This window comes from Oncorhynchus masou, chromosome 10 (genome assembly GCF_036934945.1).
Source record: "Oncorhynchus masou masou isolate Uvic2021 chromosome 10, UVic_Omas_1.1, whole genome shotgun sequence".
Taxonomy (NCBI): Eukaryota; Metazoa; Chordata; class Actinopteri; order Salmoniformes; family Salmonidae; genus Oncorhynchus; species Oncorhynchus masou.
The window spans coordinates 39,127,325-39,152,446 of NC_088221.1; the positions used below are offsets into that span (position 1 = coordinate 39,127,325).

The 25,122-nt window shown below is 45.1% G+C and overlaps 1 protein-coding gene across 1 annotated transcript in view; it reads right to left on the minus strand.

The window, feature by feature from the left end:
* Positions 1-25,122, minus strand: part of LOC135547601 (diacylglycerol kinase beta-like) — a 148,625-nt gene that overhangs the window by 120,361 nt on the left and 3,142 nt on the right. Inside the window, exon 2 of the mRNA XM_064976749.1 lies at positions 4,580-4,909. Within this exon, the coding sequence (XP_064832821.1) occupies positions 4,580-4,655 (76 nt within the window). The 5' untranslated portion in view covers positions 4,656-4,909. The remainder of the gene's footprint in view (positions 1-4,579; positions 4,910-25,122) is intronic.

Here is a 25,122-nt window from a genome sequence, read left to right on the forward strand (position 1 = left end):
CCCCTGTTCACACAGACAGAGGAAAGAGACAAAACACCCCGATTGCAATGAACAATACAGCAGCAATTGCTATCTCACTTCTGCTATTCATACTCATAGAATGAACAGTACACACTGCTATTGACTGGCTGCCTCTATTATGGGTAGAAAACAGGCCTGAGCACGGATCATAAGAAAGGGCAATCAAGATAAATATTATATCCTGGTCTTTGTGAATGGAAGCATGGAAGCAAAATAATTAATGCATCGAATTCACCTGTTTTAATGACGAAGTGTACAGTACCACTAAGGTGGTATTGTTGACTGTTGTATGGGTCTGTGTTATGGAGCCACCATACTGTATGGGTCTATGTTATGGACTGACCATACTGTATGGGTCTATGTTAATGAGCCACCATACTGTATGGGTCTATGTTATGGAGCCACCATACTGTATGGGTCTATGTTAATGAGCCACCATACTGTATGGGTCTATGTTATGGAGCCACCATACTGTATGGGTCTATGTTATGGAGCCACCATACTGTATGGGTCTGTGTTATGGAGCCACCATACTGTATGGGTCTATGTTATGGAGCCACCATACTGTATGGGTCTATGTTAATGAGCCACCATACTGTATGGGTCTATGTTATGGAGTCACCATACTGTATGGGTCTGTGTTATGGAGCCACCATACTGTATGTGCCTATGTTATGGAGCCACCATACAGTATGGGTCTATGTTATGGAGCCACCATACTGTATGGGTCTGTGTTATGGAGCCACCATACTGTATGGGTCTATGTTAATGAGCCACCATACTGTATGGGTCTATGTTATGGAGCCACCATACTGTATGGGTCTGTGTTATGGAGCCACCATACTGTATGGGTCTATGTTATGGAGCCACCATACTGTAGGGGTCTATGTTAATGAGCCACCATACTGTATGGGTCTATGTTATGGAGCCACCATACTGTATGGATCTGTGCTATGGAGCCACCATACTGTATGGGTCTATGTTATGGACCCACCATACTGTATGGGTCTGTGCTATGGAGCCAGCATACTGTATGGGTCTGTGTTATGGAGCCACCATACTGTATGGGTCTGTGTTATGGAGCCACCATACTGTATGGGTCTATGTTAATGAGCCACCATACTGTATGGGTCTATGTTATGGAGCCACCATACTGTATGGGTCTATGTTATGGAGCCACCATACTGTATGGGTCTGTGTTATGGAGCCACCATACTGTATGGGTCTATGTTATGGAGCCACCATACTGTATGGGTCTATGTTAATGAGCCACCATACTGTATGGGTCTATGTTATGGAGCCACCATACTGTATGGGTCTATGTTATGGACCCACCATACTGTATGGGTCTGTGCTATGGAGCCACCATACTGTATGGGTCTATGTTATGGAGCCACCATACTGTATGGGTCTGTGTTATGGAGCCACCATACTGTATGGGTCTATGTTAATGAGCCACCATACTGTATGGGTCTATGTTATGGAGCCACCATACTGTATGGGTCTATGTTATGGAGCCACCATACTGTATGGGTCTGTGTTATGGAGCCACCATACTGTATGGGTCTATGTTATGGAGCCACCATACTGTATGGGTCTATGTTAATGAGCCACCATACTGTATGGGTCTATGTTATGGAGCCACCATACTGCATGGGTCTATGTTAATGAGCCACCATACTGTATGGGTCTATGTTAATGAGCCACCATACTGTATGGGTCTGTGCTATGGAGCCACCATACTGTATGGGTCTATGTTATGGAGCCACCATACTGTATGGATCTGTGCTATGGAGCCACCATACTGTATGGGTCTATGTTATGGACCCACCATACTGTATGGGTCTGTGCTATGGAGCCACCATACTGTATGGGTCTATGTTATGGAGCCAACATATTATATGGGTCTATGTTATGGAGCCACCATACTGTATGGGTCTGTGCTATGGAGCCACCATACTGTATGGGTCTGTGCTATGGAGCCAAATTACAGAAAAGAAAAGAACCAAAAAAAGAAACTCAAAGCAGCTGCACAAATAAAACTGTCTGGATAGAGAGAAGGAGAAAGAAAGAGCCAGGAGGAGTATTTTTAGCCTTAGCCATTAATAAATTACTCAGATGAGGGACGAGGGAAGGAGAGATCATAGGAAAAGAGGGGTCAAGTCTTGATAAATCAAAAGCAGCCTTCATTCCTTCCTCATCAGCAGAATGAAATCAAGACTGCATTCCAAACAGCACCCTATTCCTCATGCAGTGCACTACTTTTGACCAGATAACCATTTATGTGTTAGGCTTTGTGTTTGATCAATTTCTGTTGCAATGACAAGCTCGCTCAACAATTGAGTATACCCCTAGACAACAGATGAATAGGTCTAGGAAATGTGAACATTGTGTTCTTAGCTATGTCTATGAATAGAGGAATCCTCAGATAAAAAAATAAATGTTTCTCTCAGACAACACAATCTATTCAGATGCTGTGTGGATGTGTATCAGCTCAATAGATTGTAAGGGAGTGAAAATTAAGGTTCATCTATTACAAGGAAAGCCAGACTAGTGATGGATTCTCTTTAGACTTACAAATGTCTGAGGTGGGAAGGCTGCTGATATGGAGTTACCTACGCGTAGAGAGTTACCAGAGTTACCTACGCGTAGAGAGAGACAAAAATACAACTAGAACGTTTTTTAACCTTTATTTAACTAGGCAAGTCAGTTAAGAACAAATTATTATTTACAATGACGGCCTACACCGGCCACATCCGGACGACGCTGGGTCAGTTGTACGCCGCCCATCACGGCCGGATGTGATACAGCCTGGATTTCATGTGATACATTCCAGAGAATCATTGAACGTTATCAAAATTCTGATAGTTTACTGGTAAACTTTGAAAGTTACCGGTAATATACCCTCCCTTTGCTCCCCTACTTAAGATGGTTGCATTAACTATAAGTCGCTCTCGATAAGAGTGTCTGCTAAATTACTAAAATGTAAATGAAAAAAACAACAATCAAGATGATGTAGTGGTAGAAATAGTCAATGGGGAGGGGGAAAATACTATTTGTATGAATCATTTATCTTCAAGCGCAAAGAAAAACATTTGCCTACATCCGACCACTTAGGCAAATGATGGGTAGGAAGTGAGGCTTGGAAGGGGGAGGTGCATTTCTTTGGTACCGCCCTCTATGTACACAACCTGGCATTTGACTCTCAGTCTGGTGACCTCAAGGTATCCCAGCTATCAGACCTTGTCTGGTTACAGTACGTCAGGTATCCCAGCTATCAGACCTTGTCTGGTTACAGTACGTCAGGTTATCCCAGCTATCAGACCTTGTCTGGTTACAGTACGTCAGGTTATCCCAGCTATCAGAGCTGGTCTGGTTACAGTACGTCAGGTTATCCCAGCTATCAGACCTTGTCTGGTTACAGTACGTCAGGTTATCCCAGCTATCAGACCTTGTCTGGTTACAGTACGTCAGGTTATCCCAGCTATCAGACCTTGTCTGGTTACAGTACGTCAGGTATCCCAGCTATCAGACCTTGTCTGGTTACAGTACGTCAGGTTATCCCAGCTATCAGACCTTGTCTGGTTACAGTACGTCAGGTTATCCCAGCTATCAGACCTTGTCTGGTTACAGTACGTCAGGTTATCCCAGCTATCAGACCTTGTCTGGTTACAGTACGTCAGGTTATCCCAGCTATCAGACCTTGTCTGGTTACAGTACGTCAGGTTATCCCAGCTATCAGACCTTGTCTGGTTACAGTACGTCAGGTATCCCAGCTATCAGACCTTGTCTGGTTACAGTACGTCAGGTTATCCCAGCTATCAGACCTTGTCTGGTTACAGTACGTCAGGTTATCCCAGCTATCAGACCTTGTCTGGTTACAGTACGTCAGGTATCCCAGCTATCAGACCTTGTCTGGTTACAGTACGTCAGGTTATCCCAGCTATCAGACCTTGTCTGGTTACAGTACGTCAGGTTATCCCAGCTATCAGACCTTGTCTGGTTACAGTACGTCAGGTTATCCCAGCTATCAGACCTTGTCTGGTTACAGTACGTCAGGTTATCCCAGCTATCAGACCTTGTCTGGTTACAGTACGTCAGGTTATCCCAGCTATCAGAGCTGGTCTGGTTACAGTACGTCAGGTTATCCCAGCTATCAGACCTTGTCTGGTTACAGTACGTCAGGTTATCCCAGCTATCAGAGCTGGTCTGGTTACAGTACGTCAGGTTATCCCAGCTATCAGACCTTGTCTGGTTACAGTACGTCAGGTTATCCCAGCTATCAGAGCTGGTCTGGTGACCTCAGGGTATCCCACTTACCAGACATGGTCTGGTTATCGCAGCTATCAGAACTGGGTCAAATGCATGAGCTTGATTTAGTTTGCACTATTGGAACTATTCCTTTGATCCCATTGTGTAGAGAAAACTAAATCAGGCTCAGCTCAAGTGTTTTAATGTATTTGACCCAAGGTCTGACACAAGTATTGCTGATAGTGGTATGTCAGGATACATTTGCCTCAGTTGACCAATTGCTAAAACAGGTAATGCTAGTACTCACACTCGCTATACTGCTGCAGCTGACCGAACTCAGACGGACTCAGACACTCCCAGCTCCCGACTCCGTCTCCCATCATGGTGCCAGCTGGGAGGGACGTGAGGGAGGATGGTGGTGGATGTGCCTCTGAGGTGGAATGAGGTTCTAGTGTGGTTATCCCTGTGTGGAGCTGAGGAGGTTAATATCTGTCATGCCGTCATCCCAGATCCTTCCCAGTGAGTGCAGGTGGTGGCAGAAACAGACATCAGAGATGGTGGATCAGTACGTGATATGGCGGTCCAGCCAGATGCAGGTCTCTTGGCCTCTCTCTCTCTCTGATTACACAGACACAATCTGAGAGAGGGGAGAGGGAGAGGGAGAGGGAGAGGGAGCGGGAGAGAGGGAGCGCGGGAGAGAGGGAGAGAGGGAGAGAAAGAGTGAGAGAGCGAGGGAAAGAGAGAGTGATAGATAGAGATAAAGAGAGGGAGAGTGAGAGAGAGAGAGAGAGAGAGAGAGAGAGAGAGAGAGAGAGAGAGAGAGGGAGAGAGATAGAGAGAGAGAGAGAGAGAGAGAGAGAGAGATTAGTTTCTATCAAACCATCTTCCGCCATTATAGAACACAGACACACAGACTCCTGACACAGTCAAAATCAAGTCATTAGTCACTTCCACAGCATATAAACCACACACATACAGTACATAGAGTAAAGTGGAGGCTGGTGAGGGGAGGACGGCTCATAATAATGTCTGGAACGGAGCGAATAGAATAGCATCAAACACATGGTATCCATGTTGGATGTATTTGATGCTATTCCGCTGCAGCCATTACCACGAGCCTGTCCTCCCCAATTAAGGTGCCACCAACCTCCTGTGATAGGTATGTACATGTGCTATGTGGGCAGCAGAGATAGCTCTGCTCTGTGGAGGAGTAATCTATACATCTCTCTGGATGGATGGCCTCACAGGGAGGAGGCAGCCAGGTGGAAAATGCACAGCAGTTTACCAGCTCATGGACAAAAACACACACACACACACACATACAGAACAAAAAAAACAGACTGATACAGACTCGACACAGAATTTAAAAAATATACTGACACACACACACACACACACACACACACACACACACACACACACACACACACACACACACACACACACACACACACACACACACACACACACACACACACACACACCCAGGGTAGATTACCTGTATGATTGAATCCTGCTCTAGTCTGATACGAGTCCACTCTAATGGGTCCACTCTAGTGGGATCTTGTTACAACCGATGTTAATAATTTTTCTCTCTGATTAGAGTACTCACTTCTCATATTGTCATTTCCCTCTCTCTCTCCTGCTGAACCTCTCTCTCCCGCTGTACCTCTCTCTCCCGCTGTACCTCTCTCTCTCACTGTATCTCTCTCTCTCACTGTATCTCTCTTTATCTCTCTTCCTCTCTCCCTCTCGCTCACTTTCTCCCTCTCTCCCTCTCGCTCCCTTTCTCCCTCTCTCCCTCTCGCCATCTCTACCTCTCTCTCTCTCTCTCTCTCTCTCTCTCTCCCTCTCTCCGTCTCTACCTCTTTCTCTCTCTCTCTGGCAGAGAATGTTCTGTACTTCTATAATACAAGCACATCATCTGACAAACCACAACATTGCCATCAGAGAATTACCACATTTCAACAGGAAATAGATTTAGTCCGCCTACAGTACATAAAAAAAAAATTCCCATCTGAACCTAATGACCATCCAATTCTATAACGAGCGGAGTGGATACTGAATTAATTCAAATCAAATCAAATTGTATTGTATTGGTCACATACACATGGTTAGCAGATGTTAATGCGAGTGTAGCGAAATGCTTGTGCTTTTAGTTCCGACAGTGCAGTAGGGTTAACCCTAACCCTGACCCACACACACACACGCACACGCACACGCACACACACACGCACACGCACACGCACACACACACACAGCAGTTTACCAGTTCATGGGCAGAATGACAGGGGTGAGGTAGAAAGCATCAAAGCATCTCTATATATGAGCAACAGAAGGAGGAAGAACAAGGCATGGATTCAATCTGCAGTGATGGGAGGAGCCAGAATTAAGGCTAGCTGCCCTCAGTGACAGTAGGGTGATGACGTTAGTCGTGCGACTTCATCACAGAGCTGCCCTCAGTGACGGTAGGGGGATGACGTTAGTCATGGGGGCTCATCACAGAGCTGCCCTCAGTGACAGTAGGGTGATGACGTTAGTCATGGGGGCTCATTACAGAGCTGCCCTCAGTGACAGTAGGGTGATGACGTTAGTCGTGGGACTTCATCACAGAGCTGCCCTCAGTGACAGTAGGGGGATAACGTTAGTCATGGGGGCTCATCACAGAGCTGCCCTCAGTGACAGTAGGGGGATGACGTTAGTCATGGGGGCTCATCACAGAGCTGCCCTCAGTGACAGTAGGGTGATGACGTTAGTCATGGGGGCTCATCACAGAGCTGCCCTCAGTGACAGTAGGGGGATAACGTTAGTCATGGGGGCTCATCACAGAGCTGCCCTCAGTGACAGTAGGGGGATGACGTTAGTCATGGGGGCTCATCACAGAGCTGCCCTCAGTGACAGTAGGGGGATGACGTTAGTCATGGGGGCTCATCACAGAGCTGCCCTCAGTGACAGTAGGGGATGACGTTAGTCATGGGGTGTCATCACAGAGCTGCCCTCAGTGACAGTAGGGGGATGACGTTAGTCATGGGGTCTCATCACAGAGCTGCCCTCAGTGACAGTAGGGGGATGACGTTAGTCATGGGGGCTCATCACAGAGCTGCCCTCAGTGACAGTAGGGGGATGATGTTAGTCATGGGGGCTCATCACAGAGCTGCCCTCAGTGACAGTAGGGGGATGACGTTAGTCATCACAGAGCTGCCATCAGTGACAGTAGGGGGATGACGTTAGTCATGGGGGCTCATCACAGAGCTGCTCTCAGTGACCGTAGGGGGATGACGTTAGTCATGGGGGCTCATCACAGAGCTGCAGAATGGACTCCTGGGGTTGGTGTGGAGAGATGAGATCACAGTTTAATCTTGTCAGTGTCTAATTCTCGCCCACACACACACACACACACACACACTCCCGCTCTCTCTCACACACACGCACACACGCGCAATAACACTGAATAGACACACTGTGATTTGCAACTGATCCAATTATATGAGAGGTTTCCTCATCTACTCTAACCCTGGAAGTTAATTGTAAAGACGAAATAACTTTTATGTAAAACCTCAATGTACCACAATACCGTGCACGGGATAATATGATGGGTAGAGAGAGGAGAATTGTAGGAGAAAGAGCAAAATTACAAGTTTGAGTGTAGACAGAGACATTACAAAAATGTAAAGAATTAGAATTGTAAAGATTACATGTTTTCTAGGTATTGTAACCCACTGGTTGAGTCAACGTTGTTTCCACAACCAACGTGGAATATATGTGTCCACTGACAAGCCTTGGCATGGGATGATTCAATGGGCTGAGAGAGGATGAATGAACTAATTAAGATGAATGCCCTAATTGTAAGTCGCTCTGGATAAGACCGTCTGCTAAATAGCTACAATGTAAATGTGAAAATGGATGGAGAGAGAGAGTTTAAAATGACAAAAGTACAACAGCTAGAGAGACAACTGAGAGAGAATACAGACAGTGAGTCTCTAAATCTCTTTGATGGTGGAGGAAAACATGGCCCATGTTAACGTAGCCTCTCCACAGCCACTCTGGGTGGAGTGCCATGAGTCTGGCGAGAGAGGCTACGTAAACGTTGGTCTGAAGAGGTGGTCAGACAACACGGAGGAGCATCTACTGTAAGAGTATTAGAACACACACAGAGCACTTTGTCTGTACAGAGGGAGCATCTACTGTAAGAGTATTAGAACACACACAGAGCACTTTGTCTGTACAGAGGGAGCATCTACTGTAAGAGTATTAGAACACACACAGAGCACTTTGTCTGTACAGAGGGAGCATCTACTGTAAGAGTATTAGAACACACACAGAGCACTTTGTCTGTACAGAGGGAGCATCTACTGTAAGAGTATTAGAACACACACAGAGCACTTTGTCTGTACAGAGGGAGCATCTACTGTAAGAGTATTAGAACACACACAGAGCACTTTGTCTGTACAGAGGGAGCATCTATTTCCAGGATCTGTTCTCAGTATTAGACCCCTCATGCAAACGCAGATGTTCTGAGCTCTTCCCGTATGGCCAGTATTTGTCCGTGTTCCAATGAAATCTTCTAGTTCCTGGAAAGTCATCAGAGAGGGCAGCAGATTGGTCAAGTGTGTGTGTAACATACCCCTTGGCTGGGAGCCAGAGGTATGTTAGTGTCACCGTGTAATCAAAGTGCCCAGTGGGTGTTTGATTTGGGCAGGAATGTACCAGCATTGGGCCAGATTACATCTGAGAGGGTGGAACAGCTTTTCAAACCAGAGAACAATATTTTTGCTTCTTTCCTGATCATTTGGATCGTTAATGGTGTACAGGGTTTTATTACACTGGCCATTAATCATGACCGATGTTATTTCTGTTACTCTCCCATAACAGAAAGACATTTTTATATGTTCACCCTCAGGAACAGTTTACCACATTTTTAACTCTGTGTTCAGAGAATATAATGCTATTCCTTTGAGAGTTCCAATCTAGTGAAATATATGGAATTCTTCATATTTGGAGTGACGGAGGCCACTCAGTTTTCATTATATAATGTGACCATTATATCCGATTCCACTTATAAATCGGTCAATCACTTGTTGAATCAATTAATATTCAACCTTTTTCTCAAGTGTGACTTCATAGTGTTTTAGATTATTGTCTTGGATCGCTCAGGTCGACACCTGGTGAGGCCAGTAATTAAAATACTGCGGAGTGGACTACTTTGCCTAATAAATATGAATTGGATCCACTTTGACTGATGGAGTTTAGAGTGTGTGTATCTAAAACGTGGATGTATGTAAAAATGTAAATGACTGTGAAGCACTACAGGGTCACATTCAGACAGTGACATGTCTTCGCATTTGCGAAATATTAGGGAAATAATACTCAAATAGACCAAACAACAGATGTGCCATTCTTCATCTGTAGCATAATCACAGCCAGTAACAGGCAGACAGGGAGAGCAAGGTATTGTTCCAAAATGTGAGTCCTGTCGTACCTGATAACCTTCCTCCTCTCCAAACCAAGTGAGAGAGCCAGGGAGGCATGTGATAATAGAAGAGCAGCAGCCAGCAGGGCTGGTAGAGCTAGCTAGTTCATGCATGCTTAGAAATGGGAGACATACAGTGGAGGTGGAAGACAGAAACAGGAGTGGAGCTGGTTGTCAGGGGGCTTGTGTGTGTCTGTGGTTCTGTTTGTGTGTGTGTGTGTGTGTGTGTGTGTGTGTGTGTGTGTGAGCGCGCATCTGGGGAAGGAGGGACAGTAGGGGAGGTGAGGGTAGGGTGAGACAAAAGCACTTACTGATCAACTGTATGGGGCCTCCCCTCAGTGCAGAGAGGGATTCTGTTTGCTCACCAGGTTACCTAGCAACTCTAACGTCATACAGTAGGTGTGCACACAGCAAGAGGAGGAGGGGGATGTAGGGAGAGGTAGGGGAGAGGAGGGTGAGGAGGGGGATGTAGAGGGAGGTAGGGATGTAGGGGGAAGAGGAGAAGGGGATGTGGGGAGAGGTAGGGGAGAGGAGGAGGTAGGGGGATATAGGGGATGTAGGGGGAGGAGGGGGAGGTAGGGAGAGGTAGGGGGAGAGGAGGAGGTAGGGGGATATAGGGGATGTAGGGGGAGGATGGGGAGGTAGGGAGAGGTAGGGGAGAGGAGGAGGTAGGGGGATATAGGGGATGTAGGGGGAGGAGGGGGAGGTAGGGAGAGGTAGGGGGAAGTGGAGGAGGGGGATGTAGGGAGAAGTAGGGGAGAGGAGGAGGTTGGGGGATATAGGGGATGTAGGGGGAGGAGGGGGAGGTAGGGAGAGGTAGGGGAGAGGAGGGTGATGAGGGGGATGTAGAGGGAGGTAGGGAGAGGTAGGGGAGAGGAGGGTGAGGAGGGGGATGTAGAGGGAGGTAGGGAGAGGTAGGGGAGAGGAGGAGGTAGCGGAATATAGGGGATGTAGGGGGAGGAGGGGGAGGTGGGGAGAGGTAGGGGATGTAGGGGGAGGAGGGGGAGTGAATGAGAGGTAGGGGGAGGAGGAAGAGGAGGTGGGGGAGGTTCAGCAGCAAAGTGACACCTTATGGAGCACTTCCTGTGTTAGTGTGGAGTATTTGTGCATGGGCACGTGCTGCATACAAAACATCATGGATTCAGTGCACATCAACCTATGATGTCAACACACCATGTGAGAGGACAAAGCATACTGTTGATACACACCTGCATCCTAATCTCCTTCCTGGCAAAACAAGTATGCTGTGAGTAAGGCTTCTATTTTGAAGTCATTTCACAGGAAAGGGAGATCTTGTTACTTGGAGTTCCCAGAAAATGAATAGAATGATTATGATGTATGTCTATTAGTGACTGCAAGTCATCGCACCATATAGGAATTTGCACGGCTGTGACAATAATTGAGGAGAGTTCTCTAGGGAGATAGTACGGTCGGCATTTGATTGTGAGGAATTCTAGGTCAGGTGAACAAAATGACTTTAGTTCCTGTATGTTGTTACAATTACACCATGAGTTGTTAATCATGAAACATAAACCCCTGCCCTTCTTCTTATCGGAGAGATGTTTATTCCTGTCGGCGCGATGCATTGAATATCCCATTGCCTGTATGGACTCTGACAGCATGTCCCAGCTTGCCATGTTTCCATGAAACAGAGTATGTTACAATCCCGGACATCTCTTTGGAAAGCAACTCTTGCCCTGATTTCTTAGAATTTGTTAACTAGGGACTGGACATTAGCGAGTGATATACTCAGAAGCGGTGGGTGGTGTGCACGCACCCTCTCCTCCTATGGCATTGTTTTGGGTTGACCTCTGGAATCAGCTCAAATGCCCTGGGAGGTGCAGACAAAGGATCCACTTTGGGAAAGTCATATTTCTGGTTGTAGTGCTGGATGCATATAAGAACACTTAAGATTTTCTGGGCTTACAATGTAAGAAATAATACATGAAAAAAACTAAATACTAATTTCCTAAGGACTAGAAGCAAAGCTGCCATCTCTATCGGTGCCATCTTCACATAAGAATACAGGAAGAAGAAAGAATACAGGAAGAAGAAATAATACAGGAAGAAGGAAGAAGAGTCAGGACTAGTAGTCCCCCTTGATGAATCCTGATGGAAGGAACAATGTGCAGTCATACACCCCTCCTTATTTCTCAATCAGAATCTAGCTTTTAACTTGTCAGTACTCGCTGAGAAAAAGCCCACACAGACAGAGTCAATCAAACTGTGCTTTTGCCAGAACTCCTTCTCTGCTCAGTGTTCTAATGGTCTGTGGTGACTCATTCAGCCATTCAGGCTCTCAATGAGTGGATATGAACACCTCTGTGTTCATACTCAGTCTCTCGTCTCTGTAGTCTCCCAGCTCTGCAGAGCACTACCACTACTTCACCGTGTTCTACACCGTATGCCCTATACTGTATGTCTGTCTGAGACAATGGTGACTCAGAGGTGTTCTCTGTACTTACAACTCAAGACCTTTACCTACTGTAAACTTTAATATTTCATTTGGCTGAGAGGCTTTTTAGTGATGTGTTGGTGTGATTTTAAAATGAAATGGGAAGAAAAAGATTTGACATTTAAATAAGTCTCCTTCTCTCTCCCTTGCACTCACTCACTCATTCACTCGCGCACGCACGCATGCCTGCACACACACACACACACACACACACACACACACACACACACACACACACACACACACACACACACACACACACACACACACACACACACACACACACACACACACACACACACACACACACACACACACACACACACACACACACACACACACACACACACACACACACCTTATACACACCTTCCTTAAGGTTATACACACTTACCTACAGTCTTTCTTTTGAGCACAACTATCAAAGTAATAATACCAGATGTAATTTATGTAGCGCTTTTCATACAGAATCTCAAAGTCACTTTATAAAAACAAACACAAAAACTAATTCAGGAAGCTGTCAGTTGCTGGGAGATGGTCTTACATAGTCAGATGAAGATGCAGTTCACTAAAGGAATATGTTAAGAAGTGGTATTGATGGCCAAGCCAGGGAGGGAGAAATAACAGTCAGACAGGCAGGCTCGGAGTGCTTCATCAGACACCTCTGTCTTTCAACCACTCACACTCCGTCTTTCCTCTTCCACCTGGATGCATGTGTCCACATTCTGAGGACACAATCAGCCACCCACTGATCTGCACCAGACTGTTATTCCCCTCCAAGGGTAGCCTGGTCCCAGGTCTGTTTGTGCTGTCTTGCCGGAATACAGGGGCAAGACAGCACAAACAGATCTGGGACCAGGCTACCTTTACACTGCCAAGGGAAACAAACTTTACTGTCACTCCCTAGTTCTATTACGACCACGGCAAAATGTTGTCCGTTTCTCTCCCATGCTAGCCAATATCTCTATATGGCAGTCGAGTCCAGCAAGGCCCCCTGATATTAATAATAAAATATGCAATTCAGTGTTCAGTATGTGCATGTGATTATGTGTGTATATGATTCGCACAGGAATTGAACCCATTACTTTTGTGTTACTAATTATGCCATCTCCCTATAACCAGTTCAAGTGCAATCAAGTGCTAAAACTAATCAACAGGACACTGTTCTCAACAGGGACAGAGTGATTAGCTCATGATTACTATGAAAGAAGCACCTAGCACAGAACAGTATGTCTTTATTGCCAATCAGGCCTTAAATCTTAATAGTCACGTAATCATCACACGTCATACCATTGAGTGTTAACACAGCACTTACGGATCTCTGTAAGTGATGACATATTCTTTTTAAAAGCCTCTCGAGCCATACTGAAGTTGCACAGACTGACTGGATCAGAAAGTCAACAGTCAACTAGCAACCTGCAGTCTCCATTTTGGAAATTAAATGAATTATTATTATTATTGCTACTTTATTCCAATCTCATTCTATTTTAAGGGGTATCAAATCACGTTTTACTGAAAATAATCAGGACTTTCAGAAAACAGCCATTCAAAATGTCCGAAGAAGGACCAAAACATCTAAAGAACAATCAAGGTCTAGGGAGAGAAGGAGTGACGGACACAGAGTGTGCTGTACCTCACCAGCACCTACTGAAACGTGCAGGGATAACTGCGCAACATGTGCACTGGAGTGAGATGTTTATTTCGTCTGAATGGCTGGAGCATGTTAGAGAGAGATCAATGCCAAATTAGGACACTGATCACCACGACGATAAAAGGAGAAGGAGAAGAGGTAGAGAAACGTCCTGCAGGGGCAGTGACATCTCCTTCGCCAGAGAGAGATGGAGGACGGGAGGGAGGGGGGAGGGAGCAAGAGAGGGTGAGGGCGAGAGAGGGAGAAAGAGGGTTGAGAATACATGGAGGGGTAGTTTGAAAGAGCATAATCAGTTAAAGGTAATGAGAACACAGCCAATGCCAGACCGGCACAGTCAGGGCCCAAATCCACGAAGTGTCTCAGTGCTGATCTAGGATACATTCAGCCTTTTAGATCATAGTGAATAGGATCAAATAAACAGGGAAGGACCTGATCCTAGAACGATGCGATGCAGGATCCCCTCTTCAGAAAGTGACTGTGCGGTAGTCATGATAAAAGCACCACAGCGTCTCCCTGTCAGTCAGTATAGGCCCCGACGTGACCCTCTACCTGCTGTCAGCTTGGAGTGACGTGTGTGCACCTCTGTGTGTATGTGTGTGTGTGTGTGTGTGTGTGTGTGTGTGTGTGTGTGTGTGTGTGTGTGTGTGTGTGTGTGTGTGTGTGTGTGTGTGTGTGTGTGTGTGTGTGTGTGTGTGTGTGTGTGTGTGTGTGTGTACGTGTGTTTGTGTATGAGACTAGATGGCGAGAGAGAGAGAGAGAGAGAGAGAGAGAGAGAGAGAGAGAGAGAGAGAGTTCATAGCCTGAAAGGCCATGCCCCAAGAGTCCACCACAGCAGGTCAGGAACAAATAAAAAACTATAACAATTAATCTAAGACCATTTTATAAGCATCTGAGTTGATTCAATAAAAAAATCTGAGTTGCTGACCAATAGCATTACTGTTGAGTTAAATTGAAATTTCACCCTTGCTCTGCCAGGGCATGTACTGTAAACCTAGCTTTAGGTGGTTGGTTGTAATGTTGCAGATTGCTGTTAGTAGTCATCTACTAGCCATCTATATACAATGAATCTCCAATTGTAAAAAATAATATTTTAATTCATAGATATGGATACTGGTAGTTGTTAAGTAATTTAACTAGCTTAGCTAGCTACCTAACATGCTGACCACACCACTCACGTCAAATGTTTGAGCATTGGAAAATACATTTTCACATACATGTTCTTCAATCGTTTCATCTAAACGGCTCGGGAGAGACAAAGGTTGAAAGTCATGCGTGCTTCGATACACAACCCAACCAAGCCGCACTGCTTCTTAACACAGTGCGCATCCAATCCGGAAGCGAGCTTTGTCGGAGGAAACACTGTGCACCTGGCGACCTTGGTTAGCGTGCACTGCGCCCCGCCCGCCACAGGAGTCGCTGGTGCACGATGAGACAAGGATATCCCTACCGGTCAAACCCTCCCTAACGACACTAGGCCAATTGTGCATCGCCCCACGGACCTCCCGGTCACGGTCAGTTCCAACAGAACCTGGGCGCAAACCCAGAGTCTCTGGTGGCACAGCAGTACAGCTCCATCCGGGAGGCCTCCATTTAACCTTTATTAAACTTGGCAAGTCAGTTAAGGACAAATTCGGATATACAATGAGAGCAACACTGTTACTAACACTGGCCAAACCCGTATGATGCTGGGCCAATTATGCACCACCCTAAGGGACTCGCAATCACAGCCGGTTGTGATACAGCCTGGATTTGAACTAGGGTGTCTGTAGTGACACCTCTAGCGCTGAGATGCAGGACCGCTGTTCCACTCAGGAGCCCAGTTGTCACGCCCTGGTCTATATTTATTATGTTTATCTTCTTTTATTGGGTCAGGCCAGGGTGTGACATGGGTTTATTTGTGGTGTGTTTCGTCTTGGGGTTGTGTGGGATGTATAGCATAGTCTATGGCTGCCTGAGGCGGTTCTCAATCAGAGTCAGGTGATTATCATTGTCTCTGATTGAGAACCATATTTAGGTAGCCATATTCTTTGAGTGTTTTCGTGGGTGATTGTTCCTGTCTCTGTGTCTTCACCAGATAGGACTGTTTAGGTTTTCACATTCCGTTTGTTGTTTTTGTACATGTTCAGTTATTTCACGTCTAGTCTACTTTCATTCAATAAACATGAGTAACCATCACGCTGCATTTTGGTCCACTCCTCCTTCAACAGAAGAAAGCCGTTACACCAATACAAAATATGGGTTTCAGTAAATAAACAAAAGTTAAAATAACCTACTTAGCTAGCCACCGTACTTGTCATCTGCCCTCTTGGTGCTGTCATCGGCTATAGCTGAGCTTCTGCTCTAGCTAAATCCAACTCTTTGTTTCAAAACCTCTTCGCTATATTCTGTGTGAAATATGTATGGTTGAATGTCACCATAGTTAATAGAAGAAGGAAAAAAAGCTCCATCGTTGAATTCGTGTTGATGAGAGGAAACACTTGAAGTCTTTGTGGTCTGGTCAGTTCTTTCAGTTTTCCCCAAAGGATTTTGTGTTGTGTGTGTCTGCTTCCCTTTCAAAAATTGTCACCTTGTATATTTAACAATGAATCTGCCGATAGGAACCTCGCTGAACGACATCCAATGGCTCTATCAAACAATGACAACCATATCTATACACAACATGTCCAGCGCGGTTAGTTTAACATAGATGCTTCGCAAAATGTCTACGGGGGGCAGAATTATTTTTTTTGCTCGTGCTACAGATGGGCCTGCTAATACAGGACTTGTAAAGGTCCAGTGCACTGCTTTTGGGGAAATATTTTTCTTCAATATATATATATATATATATTTATAAATACACATTTTCGAATTCAGATTTTTCAGGGGGTGCTGCAGCACTCACAGCACCCCTACGTCCTGCAGCTATGCCCAGGATGAAAGACCCCTTTAAATAACTCCCAATCAGATATCACACCTACAGAATGTTATCACAACCTCTGCTACCCAGAGATGTGAGACAACGGGGGTTGGACTTTGTCTCTCTCTTTGTCTCTTTCTTTCTCTAGTTCCTTCTCTAGTTCCTTCTCTTGTTCCTTCTCTAGTTCCTTCTCTAGTTCCTTCTCTAGTTCCTTCTCTCGCTCTCTCTCTCTCTCTCTCTCTCTCTCTCTCTCTCGGCTATAAAAAGCCAACTGACATTTACTCCTGAGGTGCTGACCTGTTGCACCCTCGACATTCACTGTGATTATTATTATTTGACCCTGCTGGTCATCTATGAACATTTGAACATCTTGGGCATGTTCTGTTATAATCGCCACCCGGCATAGCCAGAAGAGGACTGGCCACCCCTCATAGCCTGGTTCCTTTCTAGGTTTCTTCCTAGGTTCTGGCCTTTCTAGGGAGTTTTTCCTAGCCACTGTGCTTCTACACCTGCATTGCTTGCTGTTTGGGGGTTTTAGGCTGGGTTTCTGTACAGCACTTTGAGATATCAGCTGATGTAAGAAGGGCTTTATAAATACATTTGATTTGATTTGGAGAGATAATGCAGCATTCCTAAGCAACAAGCTCACTGCAGAATTAGATGTTCATCCACATTCTCCAAACGTCAAATTTCGAAGTTTAGGCACTCATTCCAAATGGTTTTGGTAAGGGTTAAGGTTTGAGATAGGGTTAAAACCCCAAATAAAACAATAGCGACCACAACAAGGATTGAACACGCAACCTTCTGATCCAGAGTCACAGGATTACACGCATCCGCCACCCCAGTCTAAAAGCCCTAGTGAAACCCAAGCCTACCCTAGCGCCTCTAGTGACCGGTTTTGAAGGCATTTCCCGGCATCCTCGGGACATGGATAGACATCCAATTTTAATGTCAATCTTGAATAACCTGGATGATTAGAAGAGGGCGCCGACAGACATGGTAGCTCTGCTCCTAGCTCCTAAGGAACTTTGCAGTATTTTGTTTTTTTTGTGTGTTATTTCATACATTATTAGCCCAGAAGGTTTATTGTGTTATTACATACAGCCGGAAATAACTTTTGGATATCAGAGCGACGGTAACTCACCAGCATTACGACCAGAAATACAGCTTTCCCGAATTGGATCCTTTGTTCGGACCCCCCAGGGCAACTGAACTTATCCCAGAGGCTGCTCCAAGACGCCTCCGGTGGAGAAGAGGTATTCAGAGTAGTCTTCTAGTCCAACTCAGGAGGCGTGCACACCATTCACCGCTTCCGATTATATTACTCGCAGATGTTCAGTCCCTGGACAATAAAGTAGACAAGCTCAGGGCGAGGATCTCTTTCCAGAGAGACATCAGGTACTCCAACATACTCTGATAAGGGCTATTTCACCTGACCTCAACCCAATTGAGATGGTTTGGGATGAGTTGGACAGCAGAGTGAAGGAAAATAATCCAACAAGTTCTCAGCATATGTGGAAACTCCTTCAATACTGTTGGAAAACCATGCCAGGTGAAGCTGGTTGAGAGAATGCCAAGAGTGTGCAAATTTGTCATCAAGGCAAATGGTGGCTACTTTGAGGAATCTCAAATATAAAATATATTTTGATTTGTTTAACACTTTTTTGGTTATAACATGATTCCATATGTATTATTTCAGAGTTCAGAGTCTTCACTATTATTCTACAATGTAGAAAATAGTAAAAGATAAAGAAAAACCCTGGAATTATTAAGTGTGTCCAAAATGTTGACTGGGCCAAATGTACTGCATTTTTATGTGACCAATTCAATTGAATTTGATTTGTTCCTAAGACAACACAAAGGAAATACTTGCATACAGTGTAAAACATCACTTCAGGGGCTGGGCTGCTCTACAACTGGGTGACCAAAGGGAACCATGGCGCTAGCATTGAATCGAAGTGTCACTGCGTCAAAGGCTTCTGACTATAACCAGGGTAAGGGTCAATTTCATTTAAATTCAGTCTATTCAATAAATACACTGAATGAGGAAAATTGTAATTTCAGTTTACTTCCTGACTTGACTGAATTGAAAGGGTCTAACCTTTTCCATAACCCTAATGGTCTGTGTGTGAGAGGGAAAGTGAGGAGAGAGGATAACAGTTGGTTGAGGAATTCGTTTGGACTGTCAGCTGTCATAGAAGCTGCACGAAAGCTTTAAGACAGCCTCTGTTTACAGCCAAACTGGAGGTCCAGATGACTTTCTGAGCCAAAGATTCTTAGTAAAGAATGGTTCAGCTTGATCTACCACACAACACAACAGCCCTGTGTCTCTGCCTGGACTGCATGTGGCAGAATCACAGACCAAACTTCAAACAACTGCAATTTTGTAGATTTTAAAGCAAGGCAAAGAAGGCAACCGAGAAAAACATTTCTATGAGTAAACAAATGTATCCGTTTCGATTATATAACAGGTTCTTTGTAGTTTTCTACTGCACTTTGCTTATGGACTACAAGGCTAAAAAATGATGAGCCTCAAAGAAAATAATATCCAAAAAAGATTTGCTCTGAAGGACATTTTTCCTATAATTTACAGAGTCAGGGATTCTTTCTGAGTCTGCAAAATACATTTTTAGGTAACATGACTAAAGAACACTAATACACAATTCTATCTCGTATATCCTGAACTTATGAGGTCACTCTGGGCTTGAACATCAATAGGGTATTGTTCTCATCCATCTAGTATCAGTTCTGTGAATCTGTGCTCAGCTCTACTTAAAATCTCAGCCTTGCCATAAGGGAGCGGGACTAACACCCAATTTGAATGACACACACGCCTGGACTGAAACACAGAGGAAAGAGCATCAAGCATTGAGTTGTAGTAGGGTATACAGGTCTGTCTGAAAGGGATTGAATCACTTGAGCCCTGCTCATTGAGGGTGCTTCCTGCTTTAGCCATTCAGTCATGCTCATTATCACCTACAGGAGCTCGTTACTCTTGTGCCGATGACCGTAAACAAACCATGAATAGGAGGTTTGGACACATTGGCCTTTTCTCAATTGGATTTGCTCAACCTCCTGCGTCCTCTCTCCTCGGTCCTCTCTGGCCCCCTTTTGAAAGATAATCGAGGAGAGGGCTAGTAGACGAAAATGAGCTTGTATGAAATGAGACTCTCCTTCTCCAATCGCGTGTCGTCAATTACTTTACATGGTGGAATCCCAAAATAAATGTATAAAATTATAAAAATACATTTCGTTAGTAGTGCAATATATTTTATAGATAAAAGGATAAGTAGCATATCATTTTTAAATGTTTGCATGCTTTTCGAGAAAGCAATAGCTGATTCAAAGGGGGTGACAGATTTCTAAACTATTCCGCGAAGGACTCGGGTAGGAGACACTTGTGCTTCCTCGCCAAAAGGAGGTTATCGAGGAGGGGAGGACTGTCTTTTGTTTGCCTACTAATGAATTGACACTCTCCTCGACCACTTACAGGTTTCTGGGTCACGGAGGAGAGACTTTTTCCAAAATGATAAAAGGCTACTGACACTGGCTGGTGGTAAAAAGCTTCTGGCATGAAGCTTCAATTCTCACTAAAGGCCAATCCTGTTTGACACTGTTTAGGATAGTCTCTCTGTGATACATCCCTAATAACCAAACTGGAGCTTTGTGGCACTAAAACATATAGCTAAAAACAGACTCTTTACTCTGTACTTTGTTGAAACAGCTTTGAAAGCGATTACAGCCTTGAGTCTTCTTAGGTATGACACGACACACTTGGCAAACTTGGGGAGTTTCTCCCATTCTTTTCTGCAGACCCTCTCAAGCTCTGTTATGTTGGATGGGGAGTGTGGTTGCACAGCTATTTACAGGTCTCTCCAGAGATGTTTCAATTGGTTTAAGTCCAGGCTCTGGCTGGGCCACTCAATGACATTCAAAGACTTGTCCCAAAGCCACTCCTGCATTGTCTTGGCTGTGTGCTTAGGGTCATTGTCCTGTTGGAAGGTGAACCTTCCCCCCAGTCTGAGATCTTGAGCGCTCTGGAGCAGGTTTTCATCAAGGATCTCTCCATGCTTTGCTTCGTTCATCTTTGCCTTGATTCTAAATACTCTCCCAGTCCCTGCCGCTGAAAAACATCCCCACAGCATGATGCTGCCACCACCATGCTTCACAGTAGGGATGGTGCCAGGTTTCCTCCAGACGTGACTCTTGGAATTCAGACCAAATAGTTCTAGGTTTCATCAGACCAGAGCATTTTGTTTCTCGTGGTCTGAGAGTCTTTTTGTGCCTTTTGGCAAACTTCAAGCGGGCTGTCATGTGCCTTTTACTGAGGAGTGGCTACCATCTGGCCACTCTACCACACTGATTGGTGGAGTGCTGCAGAGGTGGGTGTCCTTCTGGAAGGTTCTCCCATCTCCACAGAGGAGCTCCAGAGCTCTGTCAGAGTGACAAACGAGTTCTTGGTCACCTCCCTGACCAAGGCCCTTCTCCCTCGATAGCTCAGTTTGGCCGGGCTTTTGGCCAGTTTGGCCAGCTCTAGAAAGAGCCTTAGTGGTTCCAAACTTCTTCCATTTAAGAATGATGGAGGCCACTGTGTTCTTGGGGGACCTTCAATGCTGCAAGCATTTGTCATTATGGGGTATTGTGTGTAGATTGCTGAGTATTTTTTTAAAATCAATTTTAGAATAAGGCTGTAATGTAACAAAATGTGTGAACAAATCTCCGGGTCTGAATACTTCCCAAATGCTCTGTAGCTAACCATTACTAACACCATGAAATGTACTTCAACTTTTCCTACTTACTGGATGCTGTTTGAGATGAATGAATTTCATTTGATGTAGTGACACGTTATGAGGAAAGGGGTACAGACCAAGGGCAAAGTTCAAGTCAAATATTTAATCTCCTGTTAGTCTAATGAGAGAACTGGGGCCTGGTCTACCTTGGGGCTCTGGTCTGAGGGAGCTTGAACTTCGCCCATGGTTTTGCCCATGATTTGTTATGTCTGTCGGCACTTCAGACAGGATACAAACAGTCAAACACACACACGCACATGCACGCACACGCACACACGCACACGCACACGCACACGCACACACACAAACACACACTTTCCTCTTCCTTGTCCCAAACAGAGTTGCCCCCTGTCATCCATGTAATCACAACTCAACGCTGTCATCTCTCTAAATGGCATCTTGTATTTAGTGTCTTCCCCACTCCTGATCACCATTTAGTCTGAATGTTTTTATGTTTTACACCTCCTCAGCTGAGCAAGCAGCAGAGCTCTGCAGCCACTAGGCTGTTAGGGGCTCTCTATTCTCCTGGGGAGGAAGCCTCAGAAATACCACCAGTGTTTATGGAGGGGCTGCTGGGTGTTATGGCAACAGGGGGGGATTGGTTTTAAGTGGTGGAGCCGTGCGTGTCGTGGCGGTGGTGAATCCAAGCTACAGTGTACTGTACTAGATACTAAAGGCCATGCGTGGGCAAGCAAGACTAGGCCTGTTCACATCCCTAGCCTCTGGTTGTTCCTTATCCCTTCTGGACAGCTCCAATGTATCATTTTGTCCAATTACCCTTAACTTACTGCTATTATCTACAATACTATTATCTTAATGTGACAGTCCCTTGACCTAGGACCGTTGATAAACTTCCCAAGAGAGAAAGCAACAATATGTTAACCAAGATACATTTAATACAGTTATAGTTCGAGCTATAGAATTAGAATGAGTAGAACAGCATTCCCCATTCAAAGGCAAAGATGATTGGCTATAACCATAGAAATAAAAATACTATAATGGACATAGAGCTTCATTCTAATTCAATGGTTACAGCTGAACATCTTTGCCTTTTCTGATAGCTGGGCTTAATCAAATCAAATCAAATCGCTTGCGGTGATTTACAACAATACAGTAACCAACACTACAGTGAAATGCTTACTTACAAGCCTTTAACCAACAATGCAGTTTTAAGAAAATCCCCCCCAAAAAGTAAGAGATAAGAATAACAAATAATTAAAGAGCAGCAGTAAAAAAATATATATATATTTTACTAGGCAAGTCAGTTAAGAACAATTATTTTGTATTTTTTTCAATGACGGCCTAGTGGGTTAACTGCCTGTTCAGGGGCGGAACGACAGATTTGTACCTTGTCAGCTCAGGGATTTGAACTTGCAACCTTCCAGTTACAAGTCCAACATTCTAACCACTAGGCTACCCTGCCACCCATAAATTAACAATAGCGGGGCTATATACAGGGGGTACCAGTACAGAATCAATGTGTCAATGTGCGGGGCACCGGTGTCGAGGTAATTGAGGTAATTATGTACATGTACTGTAGGTAGAGTTATTAAAGTGGCTTTGCATAGATAGTAACAGAGAGTAGTAGCAGCGTGGGGGGGGGTAGCCATTTGATTAGCATTTCAGGAGTCTTATGGCTTGGGGGTCGAAGCTGTTCAGAAGCCTCTTGGACCGAGACTTGGCGCTCCGGTACCGCTTACCGTGGCTGGAGTCTTTGACCATTTTTAGGGCCTTCCTCTGACAACACCTGGTATAGAGGTCCTGGATGGCAGAAAGCTGTCTAATAGATGTCTTTGGGTGAATCCCCAAATAGCACCCTATTTCCTACACAGTGCATTACTTTTATAGGGCTCTAATCAACAGTGCTGTTATTTTTTGTTTTTTGTTAGCAACTAATTGACCAAAGTCGGCTCAATAATTTTAATTCCATTTCGTTTTTTTCTCTGAGCTCAATGCGCACACTTCCCCTTTTCTCTATGGAGATAAATCAGATCAAACCCTGTACGATATCAACTCAACAAAAAAAGAAGCAGGACCCTGTCTTTCAAAGATAATTCGTAAAAATCCAAATAACTCCACAGATATTCATTGTAAAGGGTTTAAACACTGTTTCTCATGCTTGTTCAATGAACAATAAACAATTAATGAACATGCAGTTGTTGAACGGTTGTTTTGACACTAACAGCTTGCAGACGGTAGACAATTAAGGTCACAGATATGAAAACTTAGGACACTAAAGAGGCCTTTCTACTGACTGAAAACCGAAGGAAGATGCCCAGGGTCCCTGATCATCTGTGTGAACGTGCCTTAGGCACGCTGCAATGAGGCATGAGGACTGCAGATGTAGCCAGGGCAATATATTGCAACGTCCGTAGTGTGAGACGCGTAAGACGGCGCTACATCTGATCGTCCTCTCAGTGGCAGACCATGTGTAACAACACCTGCACAGGATCGGTACAGCCGATACATCACACCGGCGGGACAGGTACAGGATGGCAACAACAACTGCCCGTGTCACACCAGGAATGCACAATCCTTCCATCAGTGCTCAGACTGTCCGTGTCACGTTCTGACCATAGTTCTTGTGTGTTTTCCTTGTGTTAGTGTTGGTCAGAACGTGAGCTGGGTGGGCATTCTATGTTGTGTGTCAAGTTTGTCTGTTTCTGTGGTTGGCCTGATATGGTTCTCAATCAGAGGCAGGTGTTAGTCATTGTCTCTGATTGGGAACCATATTTAGGTAGCCTGTTTTGTGTTGGGTTTTGTGGGTGATTATTTCCGTGTCTGTGTTTGTTTCACCACACAGGACTGCTTTCGGTTTTCACATGTATTGTTTTGTATATTTGTAGTGTTTTCTCGGTATTCGTCTTCATTTAAGATATTTAACCCTAACCACGCTGCTTTTTGGTCCACCTCTCCTTCCCAGGAAGAAAGCCGTTACAGTCCGCAATAGGCTGAGAGAGGCTGGACTGATGGCTTGTAGGCCTGTTGAAAGGCAGGTCCTCACCAGACATCACCGGCAACAATGTCGCCTATGGGCACAACCCACCATCGCTGGACCAGACAGGACTGGCAAAAAGTGCTCTTCACTGACGAATTGCAGTTTTGTCTCACCAGGGGTGATGGTTGGATTCATGTTTATTGACAAAGCAATGAGCGTTACACCGAGGCCTGTTCTCTGGAGCGGGATCGATGTGGAGGGTCCGTCATGGTCTGGGGCGGTGTGTCACAGCATCATCGGACTGAGCTTGTTGTCATTGCAGGCAATCTCAGCACTGTGCGTTACAGGGAAGACATCCTCCTCCCTCATGTGGTACCCTTCCTGCAGGCTCTTCCTGACATGACCCTCCAGCATGACAATGCCACCAGCCATACTGCTGGTTCTGTGCATGATTTCCTGCAAGACAGGAATGTCAGTTTTCTGCCATGGCCAGGGAAGAGCCCGGATCTCCATCCCATTGAGCACGTCTGCGACCTGTTGGGTCAGAGGGTGAGGGCTAGGGCCATTCCCCACAGAAATGTCTGGGAACTTGCAGGTGCCTTGGTGGAAGAGTGGGGTAACATCTCAAATCTGGTGCAGTCCATGAGGGG